A 19,827-nucleotide genomic window follows, 5' to 3' on the forward strand; every position below is an offset into this window, starting at 1 on the left:
CTCTCTCTCTCTCTCTTCTATCTCTTCTCTCTATCTCTCTCTCTCTCTATCTCTCTCTTCTCTCTATTCTCTCTCTCTCTCTACTCTCTCTCTCTCTATCTCTCTCTCTCTCTTCTCTCTCTCTCTCTCTCTCTCTCTTCGCTCTCTCTAGCTTATCTCTCTTTCTCTCTCTCTCTCTCTCTTCTCTCTCTCTCTCTCTCCAAATCATGTGTCCAGTCTTGCTCATGTCTACATATCCCGGTCTACGTATCTGCGGGTACCCCTCTCCATTATTTCCTCCGTATCCCTTCGTACTGTCTCTCCCTCATCCTTACTTCCTCCTTCCCTCTCGTCCTCTCTCTCCTGTCTCTTCATCCCTCTACATATTCCATCCCTCATCCCATTTCCTTCTCCTCTCACCCACTCTTCACGTCTTCTCTCCCTCTCGTCCTCCACCTCCTTTCTTTTCACCGCTTTCCCCCTCCCCCTCTGCCTTACCCAGCTCGTCTCTCCCCGCTCTCTCCCACTCACAGCTCCTCCCATCTTCCCGTTGACCCGACTCCCCCCCCTCCCACCGTCTCTCCCGTCACCCCGTCTCTCCCGACGCCATTGTGGACCCGGCCGCGGCAGCGCTCCGGCCTCCTCTACCGCGTGGTTTTTGCGTATCGGCACGGCAGCGGCGGCGCACGTCGCTGCCGTCTCCGGGCCGGCCGCGGCGATGGCCCGCTGCCAGCCGGTGGTGGAGGCGCCCTGTCAGAGCTGCAGAATTTGCAGCGGACGTGGCGGGTCCACAGCATGTGATCTGTGTCGCGCCGTTCCTGACCGATCACAGAATCCGGGCCCGGATGGCGGCTCCGCTGACTCAGCGCTGGCGTCAGACCTGGGGCGGCTACTGGAACGGCAACGCCGGCGCCGCACCTGTGTTACGACATGTTGACGGGTTTTGAATGCGCTGAAAGCCGACACGAGTCTCAACACCAAACTCTGTCTGAGCACTACGTCTGAGCATTGAAGCTTCACCGGCGCAGCCTTGCTGTAGGCTCCACAACTCAGGCCGATGCCGTGCAGCCAGGCTGGTGCCGACGCGGCGCCGTTGCCAGGCCCTGAGAGCAAGTAGTGGGCATCTCCTCGCCGCCGCAGCCCGGGCCTGTGACAGGCTGGGCCTCTCCACACCGTCGCGCCCCGGGAGCCTGTGACAGGCTGGGCCTCTCCTCGCCGCCGCGGCCCGGGCCTGTGACAGTTTGGGCCTCTCCTCGCCGCCGCGGCCCGGGCCTGTGACAGGCTGGTCTGCGGCGTCCCGTCGTCACGTGACCGCAGCTACGGACCGCGAGGCCGGCGGTCATCGGGGCCATGGTCGCCGACGTGGCCACGGCAGACCGGCCGCTCTGTTGGCCTGACGCCGGCGTCTGGCCGGGTCCGGAGTCCTCTGCGGAGAGCGCCGGGCCATGTGGCAGCAGGAGCCAGCCCGCCCAGCTGGTCGCTCCGCTCGCATTCTCAGACCTCTCATATTTGTATAGACGAATTTGCAGAACCAGTGCCGCAACACAGGCTGGTGGCTGCTTTTGCGCCGTCGCGATAGGTAATGAGGCTCCTCCCCGTGATTATCAGTGGACAATTACGCCCTGATTATCAGTGGATAATTACGCCGTGATTATCAGTGGATAGTTGCGCCATGATTATCAATGGATGATTAGGCCTTGATTATCAGTGGATAGTTACGCCTTGATTATCAGTGGATAATTACGCCGTTATTATCAGTGGATACTTACGCCGTTATTATCAGTGGATACTTACGCCGTTATGATCAGTGGATAATGACGCCGTGATTATCAGTGAATAATTACACCGTGATAGATCAGAAGACCCCAATGCAAAGACCCCCAGCTGCCCCGGGCCTCCAGCTGCTCGTCAGCCCCGGTCTCAGTCCCATTCTCAGGGCTCGGCCCCCGGCCCACTCGGCGGTCTTCAAGACGGATCGGCGCGTGTCGGGTCACTGCTTCCTTTGAGCGGTCACTGCTTCCTCTGGGCGCTCACTGCTTCCTCTGAGCGGTCACTGCTTCCTCTGAGGGATTTTGTCCGCGTGACATGCGGGACGCCCAGTATTCGGGTGTCCCATCAGTCGTCAATGTCGTCACGAGGCTGTAGGCACGCTGAGAGCGCAGATCGGCGACGGTGACCCGACGTCTCCCGGCTCCCGTGCGGAGCGTCGCTGCGTCTCGTCTGACGCGGCGTCAGGGCTGGGCGGCGAGCCACGCGGCGGTGAAGGGGCAGCCTTCCATGTCACGAGCCGGGCCGCTGAAGGGCAGCCCTCCATGTCACGAGCTGGGTCGGTGAGGGGCAGCCCTCCATGTCACGAGCCGGGTCGGTGAGGGGCAGCCCTCCATGTCACGAGCCGGGCCGGTGAGGGGCAGCCCTCCCTGTCACGAGCCGGGCCGTTGAGCGGCTGACCCTGCCACGAGTCGGGCCGGTGAGGGCTGGCCTTGTCACGAGCCGGACCGGTGAGGGGCTGACCCTGCCACGAGCCGGGCCGGTGAGGGGCTGACCCTGTCACGAGCTGCTTCGGTGAAGGGCTGGCCCTGTCACGAGCGGGGTCGGTGAGGGACTAACCCTGCCACGAGCTGGGCCGGTGAGGGGCAGCCCTCCCTGTCACGAGCCGGGCCGTTGAGCGGCTGACCCTGCCACGAGTCGGGCCGGTGAAGAGCTGGCCTTGTCACGAGCCGGACCGGTGAGGGGCTGACCCCGCCACGAGCCGGGCAGGTGAGGGGCAGCCCTCCCTGTCACGAGCCGGGCCACTGAGGGGCAGCCCTCCCTGTCACGAGCCGGGCCGGTGAGCGGCTGGCACTGAGCCGGCTGCATCTTGGCGCCGGCGCCGGCAGCAATTGTCGTCGTCAGAGTGGGTCCGAGGCGGCGTATCGAACGACACCGTGGACCAGAGGAGATTCAGCCTGACGCCGCTCGAGGCGCTGTGGACAGCGGTTAGAGCCCCGGCCGATCTGGCCGGACGTTGTGGAATCCCAGAGTATTGCCGAGACACCAAGCATCGAGCACGTAGGATTACCTAATACGCGGGGCACTTAACCTCTTCGACTAGCGCAGCTTAAATCCGATTTTGTATTTTGTTGTATTTCCTTTCCTCGAATGCATGCAGTAATGGACCCAAGGTTCACGGCATGATCACCAGTTCATTTCGAACCTCACCCTGATGCGCCATTTTTCGTAGCGGACTGATAGGGGTCGATGTGATCGCCCTTTTGTCTCTAAACTAAGAACGATGAGCCTCACGGAAAGAACCGGTGGATTGGTCTCAACGATATCTCACAATTGGTAGTATGTTTTATGGGGTTGGGTCGATAACGTACCACCTAATGCCAGGCCTAATCTCAATTGTTCTCGAAAATCGCTCTTCCTAGCTTTATATGCCCATGTTAACGAAAGCATGCCACGCAGTGACGTAAAAGTTACACAGACGGGTTCTGTGTCTCATTTTGAGCACATTTACCTGGATTTTTATGTGTTTGGTATTATACTTAAGATGTAGGTATCTGGTAATGTGTGATTGTCGGGCCGTCGCCAGTAATTGAGCCGGCACTGGCTGTAGCCCGTCACCAGCACTGGCTGTAGCCCGTCACCAGCACTGGCCGTAGCCCGTCGCCAGCACCGGCCGTAGCCCGACACCAGCACTGGCCGTAGCCCGTCGCCAGCACTGGCCGTAGCCCGTCGCCAGCACTGGCTGTAGCCCGTCGCCAGCACTGGCCGTAGCCCGTCACCAGCACTGGCCGTAGCCCGTCACCAGCACTGGCTGCAGCCCGTCACCAGCACTGGCTGTAGCCCGCCGCCAGCACTGGCCGTAGCCCGTCGCTAGCACTGGCCGTAGCCCGTCACCAGCACTGGCTGTAGCCCGCCGCCAGCACTGGCTGTAGCCCGTCACCAGCACTGGCTGTAGCCCGCCGCCAGCACTGGCTGTAGCCCGCCGCCCGCACTCCGCACATAACCGTACAGCGTCCCTAGAAAAACCTCCCTGCTCGGAAACCAGAAACTACAGACAAGGTCTTGGCGCGAAAACACGTGCAATGAGCGCCCCATAGGCCGCTGAAAATTGAATATGATTACGCGATAGTAAATGCGCGATAGATGCCATGGAAGTATGTTCAGGAAACTTAATGGAAGGGTCGCGCCATTCCCTCTCCTTTCAGGGTGAGAGTTAATTCTATAGTTTATGCATCAGAGCCAACTTCGGGATTTGGTTCAGTTGCATCAAGACATGGGGCCTGTGTTCTGTAGCAGCGCTCTAACCAAACATAATCCCATGTGCGATTCACACCACCTTCGGCCGGGATGCGGCAGCAGGAGCGCCAGCCCCTGCGGTGCGGTGGCGTAGGCAGCTCAGAGCAGCAGCCGCACAGCAGGTGCGCCAGCCCCTGCGGTGTGTGCGGTGGCGTAAACGGCTCAGATGAGCAGCCGTACTTACTCTGTGCGATCACTGATGGTGCGGCGTCAGACTATCGAATGCCGGAGCTGGTATCAGCTGTCATGCGGTCCCTGCACACAGACGCGGCGGACACCGACGGGGCCGATAACGCACGTACTCTGCCGTCACGGTCCGCCCCCTGAGGCCGGGGACGCCGTTTGGCCTTATGAGATCGGGGCACCGTGGTGACGCGTATGGCGACGTCATACGGGTGGATCAACCGCTTAAACACACCGACAGCGGCTTCGAGTAGTGTTACCTGCTGCAGCACATTGATGCTGACTCTAAAAAGGACGTGGACGTGGATACGGCAAAGCATTCGATGACGTCATCAATTTGAGCTGTCCTTGGCAGAATTATCCAAACAAACAGTGGCGAAATCTGCTAAGTGGATCAGCTTACCGACGCCGTCTGTTGAGACCAGTCGGTGAGGGGATCTCTGGATAGCATCGATGGCGCAAGCTGTAGGTTGCTGAGCGTGTGGAGTGCGCAGGTCGTGCACAGTGTACAGAGTGCAGAGATCACGGAGTGTACAGGGTGTACAGAGGATTACAAAGGTACAGAGTGCACGGAGTGTGCAGTGTACACAGAGTGTACAGATTGCACGAAATGATCAGAGTGCAAGAAGTGTACAGAGTGCAGGGAGTGTATAGAATGCATAAAAGTACAGACTGCGCAAGGGGTGCACAGGGTGTACAGAGTGCACGGAGTGTACGGAGTGCACGCGGTGTACAGGGTGTACGGAGTGTGCGTAGTGTACGCAGTGTACAGAGTGCACGGAGTGTACAGAGTGCAGAGTGCACGGAGTGTACAGAGTGCACGCGGTGTACGGAGTGTACGGAGTGCACGTAGTGTACAGGGTGTACAGATTGTTCAGATTGGAGAGCCCGCACGTCACGAGGCAGCCATGACTGGCGTACAGCCTGCCGCCATGGACTGTAACACAATGTAAAGTTGGCTTTGCACAAGGGACATCAGAGTGTTTCCCCGTTGTTAATTGCCTCGATGTATGCGACGTACTGTACTCACTCATGGTATGGAATGTGGTCGCTGCCCTTTCCCCATTGGCTCACACGTATCAGGTAGCAAGCCCGTGCCCCATATCTGCAACCCGTCCTCATTTGTGCAAAATGGATGAAAATGCTTATTGGAAAGGAAATGGAAGATTAGTCTTTGAACAAGTTACACGTTGCTAGCATGCCGCGGGTCACCTGCCAGTTTCATGTGTTTGAATTGTAATTGTTGGCATGCAGCTGATCGTGCGTGTTCTGATCACCAAGATGCACTTAAACAGGTTCAGCGAGTCAGCACTGCTTGGGCCGGGCGTGCGGAGTGTAAAATTTGGACGCTATTGAGTTAGAGCTCGGATGTTCAATTTACGGACGTTGAAAACACGACAAAAATGCATCTCTTGGTCGTTTGTCCCGCGTGTCACTGGTGTACCTCCCCCTCCCCCTCCGGGGTACGCAGGACGTCGCACTTGGTTACGCGCGACACGCATGGGGTCGTGATTCCAACGTGAATGGATTCGCTGGGCCTCGTCGAATGTGCTGTCGGTACATGGGGGTCTCGTGTTTGTGCCGACAGCTGGCGGCGGCTGGCGACTTCAGGGTGCGGGGGTGCTGCTCGAATCCCGGCAGAACAGTTTCGTGGTGTTCTGACTAAATCTGGCTCCTCGCTGCGTTTGTTAAGAGCGGAATAAGCGAGGAGGGCCACGAATGTGCAGTTGCGGTATCTAGAAGCCAAAACGGTCTGCTAATCAAAGGGGAGCCTCACATGCAGTGGCCGAGCCCACGGCGCAGCTGGCGCCACCACCAATCACACGTCACGTCTACCAGCCTTAATCGCTTACAGTGACAGCCGGCCATCGGCGCCAGTGGTAGCGCCATCGGCGCCAGTGGTGGCGCACGGCGTCCTGCAGTCCCCAGTCAGTACTGCTCCCAGTACCGGGCCCGGCCGTGTACAGCAGGCGGCCCGGAGGGGTGAGCAGCGTCCCTCCGGGCAACAGCCGAGCGCCAGGGTCACAGCAGGAACAGCAGGAGTCATGCCCCGGAACAGCAGGAGTCATGCCCTCGAACAGCAGGAGTCATGCCCCGGAACAGCAGGAGTCACGAACCTGGAACAGCAGGAGTCATGCCCAGGAACAGCAGGAGTCACGAACCTGGAACAGCAGGAGTCATGGTCCGGAACAGCAGGAGTCATGCCCCTAAACAGCAGGAGTCACGCCCCGGAACAGCAGGAGTCACGCCCCGGAACAGCAGGAGTCCTGGACCTGGACACAAGGGGAGCTGATGGCAGAAACGGAAGTCAGGACCAGCAGGATCAGAAGTAGGCGGAGCGGTGATGAGGAGGAGTCCCGGTCAAGATGGGGAGGAGTGATGGGCAGCACCAGCTCCTTAGCTAACCATCACGCCAGAGGCGGACACCCTCCGTTCGTGGGATGGCCGCTCGTCCAGCGGGAGCGTTTGCCACGCGGCCGGACGTCCAGAGCGTTTCGCCACGCGGCCGGACGTCCAGAGCGTTTCGCCACGCGGCCGGACGTCCAGAGCGTTTCGCCACGCGGCCGGACGTCCAGAGCGTTTCGCCACGCGGCCGGACGTCCAGAGCGTCTCGCCACGCGGCCGGACGTCCAGAGCGTCTCGCCACGCGGCCGGACGTCCAGAGCGTCTCGCCACGCGGCCGGACGTCCAGAGCGTTTCGCCACACGGCCGGACGTCCAGAGCGTCTCGCCACGCGGCCGGACGTCCAGAGCGTCTCGCCACGCGGCCGGACGTCCAGAGCGTCTCGCCACGCGGCCGGACGTCCAGAGCGTTTCGCCACGCGGCCGGACGTCCAGAGCGTTTCGCCACGCGGCCGGACGTCCAGAGCGTTTCGCCACGCGGCCGGACGTCCAGAGCGTCTCGCCACGCGGCCGGACGTCCAGAGCGTTCTCGCCACGCGGCCGGACGTCCAGAGCGTCTCGCCACGCGGCCGGACGTGCAGCCGGCTCCGGGCGGCGGCCGGTCCGCTCTCGCCCGGCGTGTGGCGTTCCGCCGCCCGGCGGACCCGTTACGGCACGCGCGGCCGGCCGCGTCGCCGAGCTCGCTGACCAGCGGCCGTGGCCGCGTGCCATTCAGTCGTCGGGTGGCGTCTGTTTGTGGCCGGCTGATAAGGAGGACGCGCTGAGTGCCGCCATTAGTAAGGCAGCCAGTCGCCGAGGCAAACTCGCCTTTGAAGAAACCGTTGAGCTACTTTAATTGGCGTATAATTTTTGATTGATTTATATATTATATATGTATATATATATATATATATATATATATATATATATATATATATATAATATTATATATTTATATATATTTCAATATATATGATATAATTTAGATTGCTCTAAAAAATGTGGTCTCAGTTAACTTCGGTGCATGCGCAACTATTAAGCACGGTAATAGCTCGCACAACGCCTGCAGCTTCCGCTAGCTCACTGCAAACGGGACGTGCCGGTGGTCTGTTCCGCTCTCTGGTGTGCTGCAGCACGCCCTCGTGGCATTGTACCTCTGGCATTGTTAGCTCACGGCTTGCTGCCTGCCGCCGGCCCCGGCGGCGTGGCGTGCCGCCGCCTCCCGCACAGCTGTCTCCGGCGCCACTGTGCGTCTCTGAGGTGGCCGGTCCGTGCGCTGGTGGGCTGCACTGTCCGCGGCGGCGGCGGCGACTGGGGGCAGCCGCCGCGGTACCTGAGCGGCAGGCCGGAGGCCGCCACCAGCGCCGGCCGTCCCGGCGCCGGTCGGCGCGGCTCGCGGACCGCCGCGGCACACCCGGGACTTGCGGCGGAGCGGTGGTGGACGGTCCTCCGTCTGGGACCCCGCCCCGCCCGCACGTCTGATCAGCAGCTCCTGCCGCCGCTGCGGCACGGATAGGCGCTCGGTGCCGGCCTGGCGCCGCGGGCGGTGCGCGGTCGTCCGGGGTCGCCACCTGTCCTGACCCCGCCGCCGTGTTTGCGAGCGCTGGTCGTGGCGGCGCGCCGCGTTTCAAAGGAATGTTTTGTTGGTCGACGTGGCCCGCATAATAACTCCTTGCCGTGTTCCTACGCGCGGCTTGACACCGTTTTCGGCGGGTCGGCAGGAGTGGCGGACGCAAGCGTAGCCGCTGTGTACCGGGGTAGCTCGCCAGTCACGCGGTTTGCCGGGGGAATCACAGCCGCGAGAACAGACTGGATACTGTCCTGGCTGTGCTGGTGGTTTTGCGATGAGGCGGGCCCGGTCCCGGTGGCCCATATCCTGGGAGGATCGCCGAGTGCGATCCGGGGCCGGTCCCGGGACCGCTGCCGCGTGATGCGCAGCCGATTCCCTCGAGTGTCACGCCGCGCGGCTGGGAGGCGTCGCTGGACTCCGCGGGGTGTCACCGGACACCCGCAGGCGTCACGTGACTCCCCGGAGTAGCATTGGCTTCCCGGGGTGTCATTGGACTCCCCGGGTGTCACTGGACTCCCCGGGTGTCACTGGACTCTCCGGGTGTCGCTGGACCCCCGGGTGTCACTGGACTCCCCGGGTGTCACTGGACTCTCCGGGTGTCGCTGGACCCCCGGGTGTCACTGGACTCTCCGGGTGTCGCTGGACCCCCGGGTGTCACTGGACTCCCCGGGTGTCGCTGGACTCCCCGGGTATCACTAGACTCCCGGGGTATCATCAGCACGCGGCTGCCAGTCTGATGGTGGCCGAAGACAGAGGGTGTCGTCGGCGTCGAGTAGCAACCACAGGACATTGGACATGCTGTCGTGTCTGGTTTGACATTGTGGTCCTCCCTGCTGTCTCCTCGTGACGCCGAACGCTGGACGGCACACGTGACGTCACACACACACGTGGACACACGTGACGTCGAACGTTGGACGGCGTGTCGGACACGTCATTGGCCGCCGGGATTACGCTTGGTTTGGCCGACAAAGTATCTGTCAAAATACCAATCATGTGGACGCGTAGGGAATCAAGCGCATTCGATGCCAACAGGACTTCGTGAATGGTTTGGGCCTCTGATTTTCGTACTTGACTCTGTTTATGCCGTAGCGAAGTTCACCGGTTTGCACCACTGTATTCGTAAGTACAGACTATAGTCCCTCGTATTGTCCACGCCTATCACACACACACGCTGTTTGCGTACCAGTGTCTGTGGTTTGCCGGCCTCCGACTTTGGGGTTTGCATTTGCCAGCGTCGGGCGTGCTGCGCATTCCGGCCGGCCTTTCTCACGCGCCGGTGCACCGGCCGCGTCCGACCACGGCTGTGCCGGAGCCGCCCAGCTCGGCTGTGCCGGAGCCGGAGCCGGAGCCGGAGCCGGAGCCGGAGCCGGCCGGCCAGCGCTGCTGTCCGCTCGCCAGCGACCGCGCCGAGTGGCTGTCCGGAGACGCACGGCCGACTTCGGCGCGGTCTTTTTCTGATCGTTATTTTGTATCGCTGCACCGGTTATTTTCCCCCAGCCGTGTTTGGTTGTCAGCGCGTTTCCATGGGCCGAAAGTTTGGGTCGAGCGTACCGACGGCAGCGTGTGACGACCGACCGAGGGCGGCGGCGCCCGGGGGCGCACTAACGCCGCGTTACGGCCGGTGACGCGGCGTAAGTGCGCCACGGCACGTGCGACAGGCGAGCGCGGCACGCGGGCCACGAGCCCGCCCCCGTCACCCGGCCAGCCTCCGCAAGCCTCGCAGGAGTCCGTGGACTCCTGGTTGAGACACCTGGGATAGGTCACGTAGCTTGCATTAGACCGCTTGCGCCCGATGGAAGGCGTGCCGGGGTAAACAGCCGAGGGGACCGTCGCGTCTGCACCATTGCAGTGAGGCCGTCAGTGGTGTCTGTGACGTCTGTGTCTGTGTCTGCGCTGAGCAGACTGCGCGGATGGGGTGCGCCCACCGTCATACGGCGCCCTCGTCTGGGGTGCACCTGCCATCATACGGCGCCCTCGGCTGTGGTGCGCCCGCTGTCATACGGCGCCCTCGGCTGGGGTGCACCCACCGTCCTACGGCGCCCTCGGCTGGGGTGCACCTGCCATCATACGGCGCCCTCGGCTGTGGTGCACCTGCCATCATACGGCGCCCTCGGCTGTGGTGCGCCCGCTGTCATACGGCGCCCTCGGCTGGGGTGCACCCACCGTCCTACGGCGCCCTCGGCTGGGGTGCACCTGCCATCATACGGCGCCCTCGGCTGTGGTGCACCTGCCATCATACGGCGCCCTCGGCTGTGGTGCGCCCGCCGTCATACGGCGCCCTTGGCTGGGGTGCACCTGCCATCATACGGCGCCCTCGGCTGTGGTGCGCCCGCCGTCATACGGCGCCCTTGGCTGTGGTGCGCCCGCCGTCATACGGCGCCCTTGGCTGTGGTGCGCCCGCCGTCATACGGCGCCCTCGGCTGTGGTGCGCCCACTGTCATGCGGCGACCCCAGCAGCCGGGCTCACAGTAACACTAATACGCACAATAACTGAACAGCGCACGGGTTCACACGTGACCCGTCCCGTGCTTCAGACATTCCGCTCGCTGCTGTGCCTCCATTAATCATGTGACTCGCCCCGTGTTTCAGATATTCCGCTCGCTGCTGTTCCTCCATTAATCGCGTGACTCGCCCCGTGTTTCAGACATTCCGCTTGCTGCTGGGCCTCCAGTAATCACGTGACTGGCCCGTGTTTCAGACATTCCGCTCGCTGCTGGGCCCCAACAGTCACGTGGGCACGTTCGCGAGCGGCTCTATGGCGGGCGTGACGGCCGTGTTCTTCACCTACCCGCTGGACACGATCCGCGCCCGGCTGGCCTTCCAGGTCGCTGGCGAGCACAAGTACAACGGCATCCTCCACGTGGCCACCTCTATCGTGCGCGAGGTGAGAGCACAAGTACAACGGCATCCTCCACGTGGCCTCCACGTGTGCTCTCACCTCTATCGTGCACGAGGTGAGAGCACAAGTATAACGGCATCCTCCACGTGGCCACCTCTATCGTGCGCGAGGTGAGAGCACAAGTACAACGGCATCCTCCACGTGGCCACCTCTATCGTGCGCGAGGTGAGAGCACAAGTATAACGGCATCCTCCACGTGGCCACCTCCATCGTGCGCGAGGTGAGAGCACAAGTACAACGGCATCCTCCACGTGGCCACCTCTGTCGTGCGCGAGGTGAGAGCACAAAGTACAACGGCACCCCACACGTGGCCATCTCTGTCGGTGCGAGCGCAACGACATGCCTCCATGACCTTGGCACCCAGCGTTGGTATCGGTCTTATCGTAAGTCCTCCTGATAGACCGTGCCGGGTCAGAGGTCTGCTGGCACAGGCCGTGTTGGATCAGAGGGCTGCTGGTACAGGCCGTGTTGGATCAGAGGTCTGCTGGCACAGGCCGTGTCGGGTCAGAGGGCTGCTGGCACGGGCCGTGTTGGATCAGAGGTCTGCTGACACAGGCCGTGTCTGGTCAGAGGGCTGCTGGCACAGGCCGTGTTGGATCAGAGGTCTGCTGGCACAGGCTGTGTCTGGTCAGAGGGATGCTGGCACAGGCCGCGTCGGGTCAGGGCTGCTGGCACAGGGCCGGGGACAGAGCCGGGATGTCGTGCACTGTTGACCCTGGTGGGCCGCACATATCGGGGACGTCCTGCGGTGAGGGAACCCCGTGCCGGCCGGGGACCGATCGACGCCCGGATGACCCGGATGATCCTGATGACCCCGCCTGGGGCGCGGGGTGACCCGGTCTCAGTCGGCGGTCCGTCGGACGGCGCAGGGCAGCGGCTGGTCGCGGTGTGGGGTGTGGTGTGTCAGTGGCCGGAGCGGGGAGGTGGTAAGGACACGGCGCAGGGCAGCGGCTGGTCGCGGTGCTGGGGTGTGGTGTGTCAGTGGCCGGAGCGGGGAGGTGGTAAAACACGGCGCTGGCTCGAGCGGCCGGCCGAGTATTGGGGTTTGGAGGCGCTGCGACTGGGGTTCAGACAGCGGCCGACGTCAGACAGCCGGGTGATCCGTTTCGGCGCCGGACCGTACCTGCAGAGCTTCGTCTTCCGTCCGCAGGAGGGCGGGCCGCGCGCGCTGTACCGCGGCTTCGCCGCCACCCTGTGCGGCATGATACCGTACGCCGGCCTCAGCTTCTACATCTTCGAGCGGATGAAGTACACGTGTATGAAGTACCTGCCGCGGTACACGTGCCACCCGTGCGAGCAGAACACAGGTGGGCCTCCTCGCCGCGTGGGCTGGCGTCGGTCAGGGCCAGCCGTTCTCTGTGGGACGGCCTGGCGCGGAGGGCGCGGCGCCACTGGTGGAGGGCCGGTGCAGGGTGTCGGCGGAATGCGAGCTGTTTGGTTCGACTCCTGGCCAAATGGCGGCCTCAGACCGGCTCGTGTCTGACTATTGTGCCGTACATGGTACAGCACGCGTCTGTTCGATGCTGTGTGTCTGCCAGTCGACCTGATGTTAATGTTTTGCCGTCTCGTTGGACTGTAGCGGGCTGTTTTGTTCGAGTTGGCCGTGCCCGTGAGATGTATCAGGTAACCCGAAGCCTTGATCGGAGCTGTACGCTAACGTAAGCTGCCTGTCGCGCCAATTTGCCCATCGTGTCTGCCCTGCCATCTCGTGCCGGCGGGCATCACCGGGGTTTCCCGCGCGGTCCGCCAGGCGGCCTGGTGCTGAGCGTGCCGGCCAAGTTACTGTGCGGCGGCATGGCGGGCGCGGCGGCGCAGAGCGTCAGCTACCCGTTCGACGTCACGCGCCGTCGCATGCAGCTGGCCTACATGTCGCCGGAGACGAGGAAGTTCGGGTGAGTGTGCCGGCCGCCGCCGCCGCCGCCGCGCGGGGTGCGGCGCCGGTGACGTACCGTCCCCGGGGGGGGGGGGGGGGGGGGGGAGGATCTGAGGCTGGGTGATGGTTGGGAGGAGGGTCTGCGCTGTCGTGGTGAAGGCGGCAGGGTAGCGCTCAGTGGAAGACTGATGCTGCGCGATCAGAGCCTCTCTTCGGAGGCAAAGTGGTATGGGAGGCGTGCTGTCGCGGCACTGGCATGTGGCAGTGATTGCATTACATGCAACACATCGCATTAAGCCTAAGTGCCGCGCTAGATATTTGAGGCCTCAAATGGCTGTGGAGATTGCCTTCAGACCATGGCACTGGGGCGGTTGCTAGGCAGGCCGGAGAAGGGAGTCCAAATTCAAATCACTTTTTGACGTACCGGACAGACCCTGCTGCACACGCCTCGTCTCAGGCGCTATTTCTGGCACCGGCGTATTTCCAGTTCGGCCTGGCACGCCTGGCTTCCGCCTCTGCTGCCTGTAGTGGCTGCGCACAGCCTGTGCAACTTTGCAGCCTGTGTCGCCTCAGCCTGTGCAACATTGCGTCTCGCCACCCGGATCTGCGCCTGTGCTGACTCTCGCCCCGACCTATTGAGCTGCCCCGTGAGCGCCGTGCGCCGTTACACACGCCGCGGCGGGACTGAGCCCTGCTGCGGGACTGTGCGGGAGGCCTCGGACTCGGTGATCTGCCTGTGCTGAGCTCCGGTCCTGACTTGCCTGCACTCCTCTGCCACCGGCTCGGTCCGGACGTCGCTCGGCATGTCGCAATCCCGCGTCCGGCCCGGCGGGTGGGATGGATGGGGAGGGGAGGGGTCTGTCTTTGGAGACGGCTGTGTCTGAGGGTCCTCCCCCGAGACAGCCGGCACACGGCGCCGCCTGGTGCCGGCCACGTTTGTCGCGTGTAGCGGCGGAGCGGCCCCGGCCGGCGCCGGTTGACGCGGCTCGCTGGCGGCGCCGACGCTGAGTGCGGCCACCGCCCCGGGCCCGCTGCACCAGGCGGTGCCCGCTGCTGGCGCCTGGTGTTCTCGTGTGGCACGTACTTGGTGCTGGCACCTGCTCCCAAGTGTACCTGTGCTCGCTACTGGTACCCGGCACAGGCATGCTGAGTGTTACTCGGTACGGGTACCTCGCGCTGGTTCTGATGCGTAGAAATGGCACGTGGAACCGGCACCAAGGTGCCGACACTTGCACATGGCACATGACACTGTCAGCGGGTGTCTGGTACCGGGGACCGAGGCTGGGACTCGGGCGCGGTGTTTGTGGTGACCTGCCTGCGCCCTCGGTAACGCGTGCTCTTCTTCTGTTCCCGTGCTCTTCACCGATACCCTCTGTCTCTCTTCGGAACTGGACAGCGAGTAAGTGCACCGACGGCGCTGTGGGGGCTTGGCCTGCTGTTGGCTTGTAGTGGAGCTTTTGGCCGCATATACCCACCCTGTGCATAGCCAGGTACACCCGGGGCCGCGTAGCACCTGAGACTCGCGTGTGGCTGAGCGGCTGTAGCAGCTGTAGCTGTAGCAGCTGTAGCGGCTATGGCAGGTTAAGCAGCTGTAGCAGCTGCAGCGGCCGTAGCAGCTGCAACGGCCGTAGCAGCTGTAGCGGCTGCAGCGGCTGCAGCGGCTGTAGCGGCTGTAGCGGCCGTAACAGCTGCAGCGACTGTAGGGGCCGTAGCAGCTGTAGCGGCTGTAGCGGCTGTAGCGGCTGTAGCGGCTGTAGCGGCTGTAGCGGCTGCAGGGAGCCGGACCAGTCTGGCAGTGAGCTCACGCCGGCGCCGTCTGGGCTGGGCGGAGCCGGACCAGTCTGTGGCGGTGAGCTGTCTGGGCTGGGCGGAGCCGGACCGGTCTGTGGCGGTGGGCTCACGCCGGCACCGTCTGCCCAGCGCCTGGCTCGGTTGTGCCTCGCGTACGCTTGCGCTGGGCTTGTCCTAACATCACATTGCCTGCATTATTTGTCATTATCTGTCACGGTATTCATCTCTTATCACTGACAATGCTCAATTTCAACATGCGCCGCAAGCAAGCAAGTCAAGTGAGACAACGAATGCGTAGCATTCGTCTTACAGCGGTAGAACTAAACTTCACCTGGGTGGTTTGGCATGCAGCTCAGTGAAATCGAACAGAGCAGCGGCCTCGAAAGCGTAACATATCAGCCGTTAGTATCTTTTCCACATCCACACGATGTTAGATGCTGATCCAGCTGGTATAGGGCGGCCTGTCTGAAGCTCAGCAGGTCGGCCCATGTCTCGCTGGTGGCATGTCCAGCGTGTGCCTGCTCTGGGTATGTGGAGTGCACGTGTGCGCGCTCGGGGCATGTGGAGTGCACGTGTGCGTGCTCTGGGCATGTGGAGTGGTGTGTTTGCAGGAGCCGTCCACATGCTCCCTGCCTCTCGGATGGATGGGCCGCACACGCGCTGGTGCCGCTCTGTGACATTTGGTGACGCCGAGCTGGTGGTTGGTGATGCCGGGATGGTGTTTGATGGCAGCGGGTTAGTGTTTGGTGCCGGCGGGGTGGTGTTTGGTGCCGGCGGGGTGGTGTATGGTGCCGGCGGGGTGGTGTTTGGTGCCGGCGGGGTGGTGTTTGGTGCCGGCGGGGTGGTGTTTGGTGCCGGCGGGGTGGTGTTTGGTGCCGGCGGGGAGGTGTTTGGTGCCGGCGGGGTGGTGTTTGGTGCCGGCGGGGTGGTGTTTGGTGCGGATGGGGTGGTGTTTCCACTCCGGAAGCGAGTCGTCTCCGCGCCGGGACGGGGACCCCTGCACGCGGCCAGTGCGTCTCACCAGCAGCGCCACCTGCGTCTTCATTAGTGCCACGTTCCAGCGTGCTGTTGTGCAGACGTACTGGCAGGTTGCGGCGCCCTGCGTCCTTCCGCGGCTGCTGACTGGCCTGGCCCTCATGTCGGCACTGCTGGAGCTTCTGCATGTACAGCGCCTCCCCGACCGCTTCCGCCGGCCGGTCGGTCCGCCGGCGAGCGGCGCCTGACACCGCTGTGTTGGGTGGCCCTTGCCCGCCCGCTTGGGCCGCGCCTGCTGTCGCTGCTGCTGTCGTGCCTGCTGCTGCCCCTGCTGTCGTGCGTGCTGTCGCGCCTGCTGTCGTGCCTGCTGTCGCTGCTGCTGTCGCTGCTGCTGTTGCCCCTGCTGTTGTCCCTGCTGTCGCGCCTGCTGTCGTACCTGCTGTCGCTCCTGCTGTCGCTGCTGCTGTCGCCCCTGCTGTCGCTGCTGCTATCGAGCTGTAACTGGCGGCCACAGCGGTGCTGTGGTGCTGTCTGCTGTGGCTGGTCTGAGAGCCTGCCGACCGTGCCCACGGCTGGTGTGCGGACAGATGGCAGGGGCCTGCCGACCGTACCCACGGCTGGTGTGCACCGATGGCAGGGGCCTGCCGACCGTACCCACGGCTGGTGTGTGGACCGATGGCAGGGGCCTGCCGACCGTACCCACGGCTGGTGTGTGGACCGATGGCAGGGGCCTGCCGACCGTACCCACGGCTGGTGTGTGGACCGATGGCAGGGGCCTGCCGACCGTACCCACGGCTGGTGTGTGGACCGATGGCAGGGGCCTGCCGACCGTACCCACGGCTGGTGTGTGGACCGATGGCAGGGGCCTGCCGACCGTACCCACGGCTGGTGTGTGGACCGATGGCAGGGGCCTGCCAACCGTACCCACGGCTGGTGTGTGGACCGATGGCAGGGGCCTGCCGACCGTACCCACGGCTGGTGTGTGGACCGATGGCAGGGGCCTGCCGACCGTACCCACGGCTGGTGTGTGGACCGATGGCAGGGGCCTGCCGACCGTACCCACGGCTGGTGTGTGGACCGATGGCAGGGGCCTGCCGACCGTACCCACGGCTGGTGTGTGGACCGATGGCAGGGGCCTGCCGACCGTACCCACGGCTGGTGTGTGGACAGATGGCAGGGGCCTGCCGACCGTACCCACGGCTGGTGTGTGGACCGATGGCAGGGGCCTGCCGACCGTACCCACGGCTGGTGTGTGGACCGATGGCAGGGGCCTGCCGACCGTACCCACGGCTGGTGTGTGGACCGATGGCAGGGGCCTGCCGACCGTACCCACGGCTGGTGTGTGGACCGATGGCAGGGGCCTGCCGACCGTACCCACGGCTGGTGTGTGGACCGATGGCAGGGCCCCGCCGACCGTGCCCACGGGTGGTGTGCGGACCGATGGCAGGGGCGAGCTGGATACCGACAACAAAGATAACCAGGCCAATTATAATATAACAAACCTGCAGCTAAACCAGTACCAGTCTAACAAAAGTAACGCAAATTGGGCCAACGCAATGCACTGCTTGTGGCGTGGCATGACCGGCATGGTAGTTCACAGGGTCCCTGTTTGTGTGTATTGTTTCAGCCTTCAGCTGGCGGTGCTGTTCCTTTCCCGCAATATCTCCCCGCGGCTGGAGAGCTCGCGCCGCCCGGCCGGCCGGCAGCGGGGAACACGTGTTTAACAGACCCAAGTGGTGTAAAGTCATAGCAGCCGAGTACCGTTGTGGAGTGACGAGTGGCCGGGCCGAGCGGTGGGTGTTCGGTCGGGGTGGGGGGGGGGGGGGGGGGGGCTCCCGTCCCCGGCCGTGACTGTACTGTACCGCTCGCTGCGCCCCCCCTCCCCCCCCCGCCCCCGATCACGCTGTTCCGCGCCCTCTGACCACCCCATCTTCTTCTCTCTTCTGCCTTCCCCCTTCGCCCTCGCTCCAGACCCACTGACTTCGTCTGACCTCGTCTGACCTGGTCTACCCCCTGGTCTCTCCTAACCCCGTCCAAGGTCGCCGTAATCCAGTGTTGCCGCGGACCTCGTCTGACCCCGGCTGACCCCGTCCGGTCTCGTCTGACCTCGTGTGACCCCGATGTTGCAGCATGGGCATGGTGCAGACGCTGCGCATCATTCACCGCGAGAACGGCGTGGTGCGGGGCCTCTACCGCGGCATGTCCATCAACTACATGCGCGCCATTCCCATGGTGGCCGTCTCCTTCAGCACGTACGAGCTGATGAAGCAAACGCTCCACCTGGACACGGGCATCAAGATCAAGGTCGGCTAGAGGTCACCGGAGGGCCGGCGCGGTGTCAGAGGTCACGGAGACGTCTGGTCTGGGGTGAGGTCAGCTGAAGGTCGGGGGTCAGCGGGGTGAGGTCACCTGAAGGTCGGGGTCAGCGAGCGGAGATATAGACCGAGGTAGGCCGTCAAGATCGGGTAATGGTGACGTTGCTATCTGCGACGGTCAAGGTCAGAGTAAGCCAGAGAAAACTGGGGTTCGGTCGGGGTGGGATGGTTGTGCTTGACCCTGGTCGACATGGCCACCGCTAGCCGAAATATCACCCCTTGGTTGGTTGCGGACTAGCGCGCGTTGGTCGATTTCCGTCAGCGCTAACCGCGCGACCCGGCGTCGGGCAGCCGACACCATTCCATAGGGCGGCGGACCCTGTGACCCCGCGACGAGGCCGAGGAATGGCGCGACCGTGGCCCAGCGGGGTCAAGGTCGGCCACGATCCTGACCACCGGAACCGGGGGGGGGGGGGGGGGAGAGCAGGCCGACCGCCGGGGCCCGCTCCGAGGCACTTTGTTACACAGTCTCCACGGCGGCGCGCTCACCAGTGGTGCTTTTACACGGGGAAGGGATGCCACGGAGGTCAGTATTGCCCGGTCGGCGGCGGGCACCTTGTCTCAATACTCAGCGAGCCGTGTGTGTGTGCGGCTACGGCGCGCGGTCCGAGCGGCGCGGACCGCTGCTGGAGCAGGCCGAGCCGCGCCGAGGCCGCCAGAGGCTGGGCGCTGCTGTGGCCACCGCTGCTGGGGCACAGGGACACTGTATTAGTGCACAGCGGGCCTAGTTGTTCACGCGCGACGTTGGCTGGCACGGAGCGGACGACCTTGGCGGGCCCGCGCTGGTTGGTCCGTCACATGTTGTGTCACTCGTCTTCGGCGAGGCGATTGGCGGTTGGTCCGGCGGCGGACCAATCAGCGGCTCTGTCGTGGCGGCCGGCGCTGCTGTGCCGCCGAACCCGCGGCTGAATATTGAGAGCGGTGTTGTGTTTTTATGATGCGGACGTGTAGAACTTAAGAATCGTGGCACATTTGCATATACACGGAGACGGATATTTACTGGTGCCTTACGCGGGTCACCCCAACGCTGCGCGCGCGCCGAGGGACCGCCCCAGCGCTCCACACGCCGCCGAGCTGTTCACCCCAGCACATCTGGTGGAGACCCCGGCGGATGTCGGTCCCGCTCGTCCGCCCCCGCGCTGAGCGCCCCATGCGGCCGTCTGCGGAAACTCGGCGCCGCCGACAGCACGCGAGGCTGGGCGACTTTGTTACCGCGTGACTGTAATTTATTTGTGCGCTGAGCGCGTGTGGACGGGCACCGATCAAATGCACATATCTGTTGTTTGTTACCCATGTGTTGTTGACTAGAGCGCGCGTGCGCACGAGCGGCCAGTGTATCATTGTCGATTGGAACCGCTGCGTAGCGGGGCGTCGGTGTCCAGACGGCGGAGGGCTGGGCGCGGAGACGGCTCTGCGTGGCCCGCGCCGCTGCCTGGCCCTGCCGCCGCCGCTGTCTCAGGCTTCCACCCAGCTCGTCGAGTCGGCCGGTGTCCGACCCGGCGTCTTTCTCTCCCGCT

General features: G+C 63.5%; 1 protein-coding gene across 2 annotated transcripts in view; it reads left to right on the forward strand.

Moving 5' to 3' along the window:
• LOC119090619 (graves disease carrier protein homolog) overlaps window positions 1-18,724 on the forward strand; it is a 24,183-nt gene extending 5,459 nt beyond the window's left edge. The window contains exons 4-8 of one of the 2 annotated variants that reach the window (XM_037213462.1): window positions 11,096-11,281; window positions 12,447-12,603; window positions 13,047-13,188; window positions 14,566-14,568; window positions 18,065-18,724. In XM_037213462.1, coding sequence (XP_037069357.1) covers window positions 11,096-11,281; window positions 12,447-12,603; window positions 13,047-13,188; window positions 14,566-14,568; window positions 18,065-18,248 — 672 coding nt within the window. In that variant the 3' untranslated portion in view covers window positions 18,249-18,724. The remainder of the gene's footprint in view (window positions 1-11,095; window positions 11,282-12,446; window positions 12,604-13,046; window positions 13,189-14,565; window positions 14,569-18,064) is intronic. The other variant, XM_037213468.1, reaches the window with a different exon arrangement.
• Window positions 18,725-19,827: the final 1,103 nt, after the last annotated feature.

The sequence above is a fragment of the Pollicipes pollicipes genome, unplaced genomic scaffold (genome assembly GCF_011947565.3).
Source record: "Pollicipes pollicipes isolate AB1234 unplaced genomic scaffold, Ppol_2.1 Scaffold_1600;HRSCAF=1878_pilon_pilon_pilon, whole genome shotgun sequence".
NCBI classification, from domain to species: Eukaryota; Metazoa; Arthropoda; class Thecostraca; order Pollicipedomorpha; family Pollicipedidae; genus Pollicipes; species Pollicipes pollicipes.